Source organism: Sander vitreus, chromosome 13, assembly GCF_031162955.1.
Source record: "Sander vitreus isolate 19-12246 chromosome 13, sanVit1, whole genome shotgun sequence".
NCBI classification, from domain to species: Eukaryota; Metazoa; Chordata; class Actinopteri; order Perciformes; family Percidae; genus Sander; species Sander vitreus.
This window is the reverse complement of record NC_135867.1, coordinates 1,087,660-1,097,010: the sequence shown is the minus strand read 5'-3', so window position 1 is coordinate 1,097,010 and position 9,351 is coordinate 1,087,660. Positions and strand designations below refer to the sequence as shown.

Genomic DNA, 9,351 nt, shown 5'->3' with positions numbered 1-9,351 from the left:
CTGCTGCTGCTGCTGCTGCTGCTCTCGCGCCTCCCGCGCAAACCGAGCCCGGGACGAGCGCTCCTCTCAGCCATGGGGTTTAATCTCAAACATGAGCGCTCTCAGGTTCACTTTTTACGGATTTTTACAGGAAAACATTCGGATTTTTTAAACATTAAAGAGCCCCGAGGGCTGTTAAACTGCTGCTGAGACACTGAAGAGAAAACACGGAGATTAGGACTAGGCTATAGCTGCTGAATCGGTCAAAGTAACGGTCACATTTCAGTTTTTTCATTTAAATTTATGGTTTAAAGTTAATTTAAACGAAAACAACCGTGAAGAAACGTTTTTTTTGTTGTTTTTTTTTAAAAACACATAGATTATAGCTGCTGAATCTGTCAAAGTAACGAGTCCCAGTACATTTTTTTTTTCAATTAAATAGGCTATTTATGGTTTTAAGTTAATATAAAAAAACAAACAATTAAAATAAAAAAAGCGTTTTTTTTTAAAAGCACAGCAAGCTGCTGTCTTTGTGCCAGAATCTCTCAAAGTAACGTTTCGTTTTTTGTTCTTCAATTAGCCTAAATACGTATTTTTATGATTTAAAGTGACAGAAAACAACCGTTAGGAAACCGTTTTTTTCTCTACTCTGGACCCCATCACTATGAGTCTGTGGACTAACGGCTCCTCCGCGGATCTTTACGCCGGGACTCAGCATCAACCGCCCGGCTCCAACTCCTCCAACCGCACCAACAGCTCCCAGCACGACGCCGCCCCGCTGGACCTGTGTCGGGCGGTGCCGGTGAGCATGGTGCTGGCCTTCTTCATCATGTTCGCCATCGTGGGGAACATCCTGGTAATCCTGTCGGTGGTTTGTAACCGACACCTGCGGATCCCGACCAACTACTTCATCATCAACCTGGCCATCGCGGACCTGCTGCTCGGAACCACCGTGCTGCCGGTGTCCGCCACGCAGGAGGTCAGTGACACGGGCAGCCTCAGGCTCAGACACACAGACACACACACACACACACACACACACACACACACACACACACACACACACACACACACACACACACACACACACACACACACACACACACACCCTTTATTGCATTTCCAAAAATGAAGGATCAGTTACTCAGCAATGTAAGTTATGTTTCCCTGCTGAATCGGACGCTGTAAATCGGAAGCTAACTTCAACTATAAGTTCTAAATTCCCCCTAAACTGTCCAATCTGAAGCTGCTAATGCTGCGTTCAAGACACAATGTTTAGCCCGTAAATTACGCCTTCAAGTCACGACTCACGACTTGGTAGCGTTCCAGGCAAAGTCACGACAAACCCTTCTAGCTAGCATTAGCGTTAGCTAGCGGCTACCTACCGTTGACGCTAGCTCGCGCTAGCTGATACTAGCGACATATTTTGGGCTTCATTTAATAAACATAACCTGTATTAGTACACAATCATATGTGTATTGTTTTGATTACAATGTGCGGAATTACTTTACGTTGCCTGTTTATTTCTATTTTTCAGCGTTAATCAGCGGCGTATGTACAGCATCAACAGGGGGCGCCATTGTTGTTTATGTGTGTGTGACGTCAACAACTGTAACTGGGAGTACAACCATCTGGTACCAGTTCACAGGGAGTAAGATACGGGTTTGACGGCCGTTCCAGGGCACTTTCACGGGAAGAAGGTTGTGAAAGTCCTCACGACACATGGACGTATTATAATAATAATAATAATAATAATAATAATAACGGCGCAACGTTGTGTATTATTATAAATCCATGGACATGGTGAGCAAGCTCTGGACCTAAACATCCAAGCTCGGGCGTGACTCAATTGTTGTCAGGAGAAAAAAAAAAAAAATACGTCTTGTACCGTGCTACTAACAAGCTAACGTTAGCTAGTCGGTTAGAATGGGCAAGTGTCGGAAGGTCTGGCCAGAGACGAGGCGGAGGGCAATAGGGATGAGGTTATAGCACAACAAGCGGATCGGCGTTTGAGTCAGGCCCAATTTCCACCAACTGCGGAACAGCTGCGGAGTCAATAGGTTTCCATTAAAGTCAGTGGCCCAATCCCAAAGTAAAGGACTAAAGACTCACAGACTTAATTGATCTCAGGTGCTAAATGAGTGAGTGTGAGGCCACATGGGCTCAGATAGGTATAAATGGGATTGGGACAGCACTTCACGAGATCACATGTTACCTTGGCGACGTTTAATAACAAAGATGTTGCTGACACTTGCCGGTTTGGGAACATTTTAAGCTTGGTGCTTTCCACACGGCCAAGACACAGGAGACGGCTGCCTGATTCCACATGTTTTCAACCCTCTTGTTTTACGAGCTGGACGACAGGCTGGTCTGTGCTCCGTGGTCTCCGCAGTAAACGTCACAACGCTTTGAACTGTGGGTAATAACCTTTTGGTGAAGTCTGCATTGATGCAGACTCGGCCTGCACGATTAATCGTTATAAAATCTTATATATACTTTGATTCTCATTTAATGTTACGAGCCAACTGCATCACAAACGCTACTACTTTCTCCTGTGAGTTTTAAACATAGACTGTATAAAATAGGTTTTAAAGCACTGCAGTGCTCTCCCTTCTCTTCATTGAAGCCTCTGTGTTTACAGGCTCGTGGTGATGCTCAGTGTGCTATAGGTGCCAAAAAATATCTATGTTTGGTACTGCCAATTAGTTTAGTTTTGTCATGGTCCATGTGTGCAATAAACATTACGCTTCGTGAGAAAACAATCGTGGCAGAGAATCGTGATATCAGTTCTAAGCTAAAACAAATCCTGATTCATATTTTCCCCCGAATCGTGCAGACCTAATGCAGACTCACGGACAATGTAATACATTATAGATTACTAGCTACTGTCATTTGAGAGTAATTAGTTATATTACAATAGTACTGACTCTCAATTGTAATGCTTTACACTACTTTTGCATTACTTTTGAGTTATTTTCACCAAAATAACAGCGGTTTGACTTGGCAGGTAGCTTGTGAATTCCACCACGGGATCAATAAAGTCTAATAATATGAATATGCAAAGTAACTAAAGCTATACAAACAGAGAAGTAAAACGTAGGCAAGTAGGAGAAAATGAAAATACTCCTAACCTCCTAATATATAACCTAGTATTTTTGTAAGCTTACAGTTGTATTGAAGTATGGCATAGTGTAAAATGTAATGATATTTACGTGTAGCAAGCATCAACATTAATTCCCGACATGTTTATACCTGTCAGCAGCTCGGACACACTGCTGTCCGCGCTGACGCTTCAATGCAGCGTAATAACTCCTGAAAATAATGTCCATCCCAATGTATCTGTCTCTGTAGTCATCTCAACCATCGAATACAGCAACAGGAAATAATACTCACGGCTTTTTTGTTCCTGTGAAGAAATTATTCAGTGTTGTTGAATTCTTAAAAAACAAAACACCACTAAATGTTGTGTTAACGGGTATATTATTACCGAAATGTACCGTATTTTCCGGACTATAAGTCGTATAAGTCAAAAAATGTGTCATGAAGAGGAAAAAAACATATATAAGTCACACTGGACTATAAGTCACATTTATTTAGAAATGTATTTCACAAAATCCAAGACCAAGAACAGACATTTAATCTGGAAAGGCGAGTTATTAAACTACCCAACAGCCCCCAGAACAAGGGGCTGAATACGGTAGGTGTCACTATGTTAACGTAACGTAACAGCACTGTTGACGAGCCTCTCCCAGCAGCACGTTGTTCAAGCACCCATCTGTGGACTCCTTCCTCCAGCTCTGGCCATCTGGATTTCAGCGCGACTAGCTTTCTTTGTTTTCTTCATTGCAGTAAGACTAACCTTTTCTCCAGTCCCTCACAAGTTTCTCTCTCACTCCAAACTCTCGTCCTGCTGCTCGATGACCGTTTTCGGCTGCGTGTTTTACTACCTGCAGTCTCCTGCAGCTTCTTTTCTTTCTCAGTTGTCTTTAGGAGCAGCATATAGTCGTCACAAGCCTAGAGCGCCTAGAGCGGCTGTAGACGGTAATGTTTTCAGCATGAAATAACATTTAAAACATGTTACATTATATATATATATTTTGATATATAAGTCGCACCTGACTATAAGTCGCAGGACCAGCCAAAGTATGAACAAAAAGTGCGACTTATAGTCCGGAAAATACGGTAATTAGTAATGCGTTATATTACTGCATTACAACAAAAAGGAATACATTACTGTAATTGCGTTACTCCCAACACTGTCGGTACGTGTGTACTCAAACCCTCACGCCCTTTGAAATTTGACATTGGGACAACCCTAAGCCCTTAGGAATTTCGTGAGAACGCGCACCGAAGTCCATGAGTCTGTGAGTTCGGACTTTGGGATTGGGCCAATAACTTATTCCCAGATGCTATTAGAAACATCAAGTTGGCTTTGACTTAGTTTGATGTTTTTATACAGTAAAAAATACCGGCTCTTTGTGTATAATGTGTGTATTTTCACTGACTGCAGAACGGCTGCATCATATTTACCTGCACTACACCTTGAAAACGTCATAATGGGCGGAGACGGGCCTGAAACAAACTGTTGTTGGTTTTTGCGAGATCTCGTGGGTCCTCGTGACCTCTCAGGCAGTTTGGACTTCCATCAGCTGTTTAAGTGTAATGACTAATGTTAACTATCATTTTAGTGATCAATAATGAGCCTGTGTCTATGTTATCTCCTTACATATACCTACGCTCTCCGTCTCTGCTAGATTGGGAATGATTGAGATTTCTCTTGGCACAGCTACCAGAAGACTTCCAACTTTCAGACAGGTTGCTCACGTCACATCTACGTCTTCAAGCTCAGTTGGAGGCTGCTCAGTAACGCTCAGCCATCACCGGGAAAGAGCTTCTAATGTCCTTCACTGGTCTCCGTCCAGAGACACGGGGTCTGCTGGTCCATTATATATATGTCTATGACAAATACGTTGGTATTGAAGGTGGAAATTGCGGGTCAGTCCTGCAGAGTTGGGAGACCCGCCTACAGGTTCTGGATTAGAGGAAGTGTTTTCAGGTTCTTCCTGTCCATACAGGTTCTGGATTAGAAGAAGTGTTTTCAGGTTCTTCCTGTCCATACAGGTTCTGGATTAGAAGAAGTGTTTTCAGGTTCTTCCTGTCCATACAGGTTCTGGATTAGAAGAAGTGTTTTCAGGTTCTTCCTGTCCATACAGGTTCTGGATTAGAGGAAGTGTTTTCAGGTTCTTCCTGTCCATACAGGTTCTGGATTAGAGGAAGTGTTTTCAGGTTCTTCCTGTCCATACAGGTTCTGGATTATTGGGTGTTTGGTCGGATCTTCTGTGACATCTGGGCAGCGGTGGACGTCCTGTGCTGCACGGCGTCCATCATGTCTCTGTGCGTCATCTCCATCGACCGATACATCGGCGTCCGCTACCCGCTCCAGTACCCGACGATCGTCACCGAGAAGCGGGCGCTGCTCGCCATGCTCGGCGTCTGGCTCCTCTCCATCGTCATCTCCATCGGCCCGCTGCTGGGCTGGAAGCCGACACCGTCACAGGTACGAAAAATTACCCATCATGCAACACTGAAACTATAGGGATACACTGATTATCGCGCTGTTTATTTTGGCAGTTTGCAGATTATCTGTATCTGCATTTTATTTGCCTGATAACCGATAAAGTTAATTAAAAAGTGTTCTACTTTGGCTCGGCTACGGTGTCTGTATGTGTGTGTGTGTGTGTGTGTGTGTGTGTGTGTGTGTGTGTGTGTGTGTCTGTAAAATGCTCCGTTATTGACTTTAGACCAGGTTTTTGTTGGTCAACGGCGCGATCACTTCCCGCTGCCTCAAGATAGCAATACTCCCAGAATGCACCTGAACACACCTCCCTGTAAGACCAGCACGCCCAGAATGCACCTGAACACACCTCCCTGTAAGACGAGCACGCCCAGAATGCACCTGAACACACCTCCCTGTAAGACCAGCACGCCCAGAATGCACCTGAACACACCTCCCTGTAAGACCAGCACGCCCAGAATGCACCTGAACACACCTCCCTGTAAGACCAGCACGCCCAGAATGCACCTGAACACACCTCCCTGTAAGACCAGCACGCCCAGAATGCACCTGAACACACCTCCCTGTAAGACCAGCACGCCCAGAATGCACCTGAACACACCTCCCTGTAAGACCAGCACGCCCAGAATGCACCTGAACACACCTCCCTGTAAGACCAGCACGCCCAGAATGCACCTGAACACACCTCCCTGTAAGACCAGCACGCCCAGAATGCACCTGAACACACCTCCATATAAGACCAGCACGCCCAGAATGCACCTGAACACACCTCCCTGTAAGACCAGCACGCCCAGAATGCACCTGAACACACGTCCCTGTAAGACCAGCACGCCCAGAATGCACCTGAACACACCTCCCTGTAAGACCAGCACGCCCAGAATGCACCTGAACACACCTCCCTGTAAGACCAGCACGCCCAGAATGCACCTGAACACACCTCCCTGTAAGACCAGCACGCCCAGAATGCACCTGAACACACCTCCCTGTAAGACCAGCACGCCCAGAATGCACCTGAACACACCTCCCTGTAAGACGAGCACGCCCAGAATGCACCTGAACACACCTCCCTGTAAGACCAGCACGCCCAGAATGCACCTGAACACACCTCCCTGTAAGACCAGCACGCCCATGGGCCACAGATGGGTGCAGGTGCATTTGTCATTTAAACGACGTGGGCGCTGGACGGGAAACTGACAACTGCGTCTGTCTGAAACTTGCAAAGACGCTGGCGTCGGGCTTTGTGCTGCGCCAGGTGCAAGATAGGACCCCAAAACTAAGCATTGTAAATGTAGCCTCAATGTGAAATGATTTGAAGGAATACAGTTTGTTGAGAATGTTTCTAATCAAAGTGAAACTCTGCTGGCCTCCCGCAGGACGACACCGAGTGTGCCATCACCCAGGAGCCGTTCTACGCCCTGTTCTCGTCGCTCGGCTCCTTCTACATCCCGCTGGCCGTCATCCTCGCCATGTACTTCCGCGTCTACGTCGTTGCCAAACGCACCACCAAGAACCTGGAGGCCGGCATGATGAAGGAGCGCATGGAGGACTCCAACGAGTTCACCATGCGGATCCACTGCCGGAGCCAGCAGATCCAGGAGCTGTGTCCCGCTGCCGCCAAGGCCGGAGGGGGCGGAGCCTCGGCCGCACGCAGCACGCTCACCGTCAAACTGCTGAAGTTCTCCCGAGAGAAGAAGGCGGCCAAGACGCTGGGCGTGGTGGTGGGCATGTTCATTCTCTGCTGGCTGCCCTTCTTCCTGGTGCTGCCCATCGGTACGTTCAATACTAACCGTTGTTTCTAACATCATCTGTCTGTTTACGTTCAATTAATCAGCCCGGGCTAGAGCTGCACAATTAATCAAATTTTAATCACAGTCACGATTTTGGCTTCCCGCGATCACTTTCACGTGATCGAGCGATACTTAAAATGCTTCATTCAGTTCATAGAACGCTCCGTAAACCTCTCTCTGATCACGTGCCTCCACGAGCCAATCAGAGCGGTTCCCTGCACCGCGCAGCTTAGTTTAGATGTAGACTGTCACAGAGGACGGAGTAACGTGAGGAAAACTCCACAACAGATAGCAGTCAGACTGTTGTAGTCCTCTACAGTGAAATACAGTCACACTACACCGTTTAGCTGTCAGCATTTTAGCCGTGTTTAATCCAGTTACTATTGTAGCTAACGGTAGGCTAACGTTACCTTCTGTGTAACGTGTTATTAGTGTTTACTGTAGCTAACGGTAGGCTAACGTTACCTTCTGTGTAACGTGTTATTAGTGTTTACTGTAGCTAACGGTAGGCTAACGTTACCTGCTGTGTAATGTGTTATTAGTGTTTACTAATTAGCACAGCAGGCTAATGTTATCTGCTGTGTAATGTGTTATTAATGTTTACTAGCTAATGGTAGGCTAACGTTACCTGCTGTGTAACGTGTTATTAGTGTTTACTAGCTAATGGTAGCTAACGTTACCTGCTGTGTAATGTGTTATTAGTGTTTACTAGCTAATGGTAGGCTAACGTTACCTGCTGTGTAACGTGTTATTAATGTTTACTAGCTAATGCTAGGCTAACGTTACCTGCTGTGTAACGTGTTATTAGTGTTTACTAGCTAATGGTAGGCTAACGTTACCTGCTGTGTAACGTGTTATTAGTGTTTACTAGCTAATGGTAGCTAACGTTACCTGCTGTGTAACGTGTTATTAGTGTTTACTAGCTAATGGTAGCTAACGTTACCTGCTGTGTAACGTGTTATTAGTGTTTACTAGCTAATGGTAGGCTAACATTACCTGCTGTGTAACGTGTTATTAGTGTTTACTAGCTAATGGTAGCTAACGTTACCTGCTGTGTAACGTGTTATTAGTGTTTACTAGCTAATGGTAGGCTAATGTTACCTGCTGTGTAACGTGTTATTAGTGTTTACTGTAGCTAATGGTAGCTAGTAAACACTAATAACACGTTACCTGCTGTGTAACGTGTTATTAGTGTTTACTGTAGCTAACGGTAGGCTAACGTTACCTGCTGTGTAACGTGTTATTAGTGTTTACTGTAGCTAACGTTACCTTCTGTGTAACGTGTTATTAGTGTTTACTAGCTAATGGTAGGCTAATGTTACCTGCTGTGTAACGTGTTATTAGTGTTTACCAGCGTGACATGCAGCGATGTTTCTGTTGCCTGTAACGTCTGTTTTGGAGCATCAGAGCAACGCAGACATTTAAGTGGCAACGTAATCCGCGTTGCTATTTCGTCCGGTAGATGCCCTATTGGCACCGGATGTTAACATGCGCCGTTAACGTGAACAGAAAATTGCGTTGCCTGTATCTTTTCACGGCAAACGCGCATGTTTGGAAAGTGTTCGTACAACAGCTGAAATGGCTCCTTCATAGTGTCCTTCAACAAAGGAGGAATGGATGTGAAAGCAGCTATAATCAGCCTGTGTGACAATAACATTAGTTTTGGTTAAAATCAACAAATAATCGTGATAATTAATCAGGATCAATATATTGATTATCATTTTGGCCGTAATCGTGCAGCCCCACAATTATAAAGCAGGTCAATGTGCTGTATATCAGCGTTTCTGATACAGACACAAGTATCTACAATCAGAAGTACTCACTTTAGACTTTTTGGAGCATTAAACTGTGATTGATGGTGAGAAAACATTTCAGAAACTGCATATTATTTTAGTATTCTTCATATTTTAAATATTTTGGCCTGAGCGGCGATGCCTAGGGTCCCACGGCAAAACAGCCAATCAGGAACCCAGAGTTACGTGTTGTTTCCTCCCGGAGACAGAGAGGGGA

The 9,351-nt window shown here is 45.2% G+C and overlaps 1 protein-coding gene across 1 annotated transcript in view; it reads left to right on the top strand.

Annotated features, from left to right (window-relative positions):
- The first annotated feature begins 643 nt into the window (after positions 1-643).
- LOC144528194 (alpha-1A adrenergic receptor-like) overlaps positions 644-9,351 on the top strand; it is a 19,258-nt gene continuing 10,550 nt past the window's right edge. The window contains exons 1-3 of the mRNA XM_078266672.1: positions 644-958; positions 5,285-5,536; positions 6,928-7,324. Coding sequence (XP_078122798.1) covers positions 644-958; positions 5,285-5,536; positions 6,928-7,324 — 964 coding nt within the window. The remainder of the gene's footprint in view (positions 959-5,284; positions 5,537-6,927; positions 7,325-9,351) is intronic.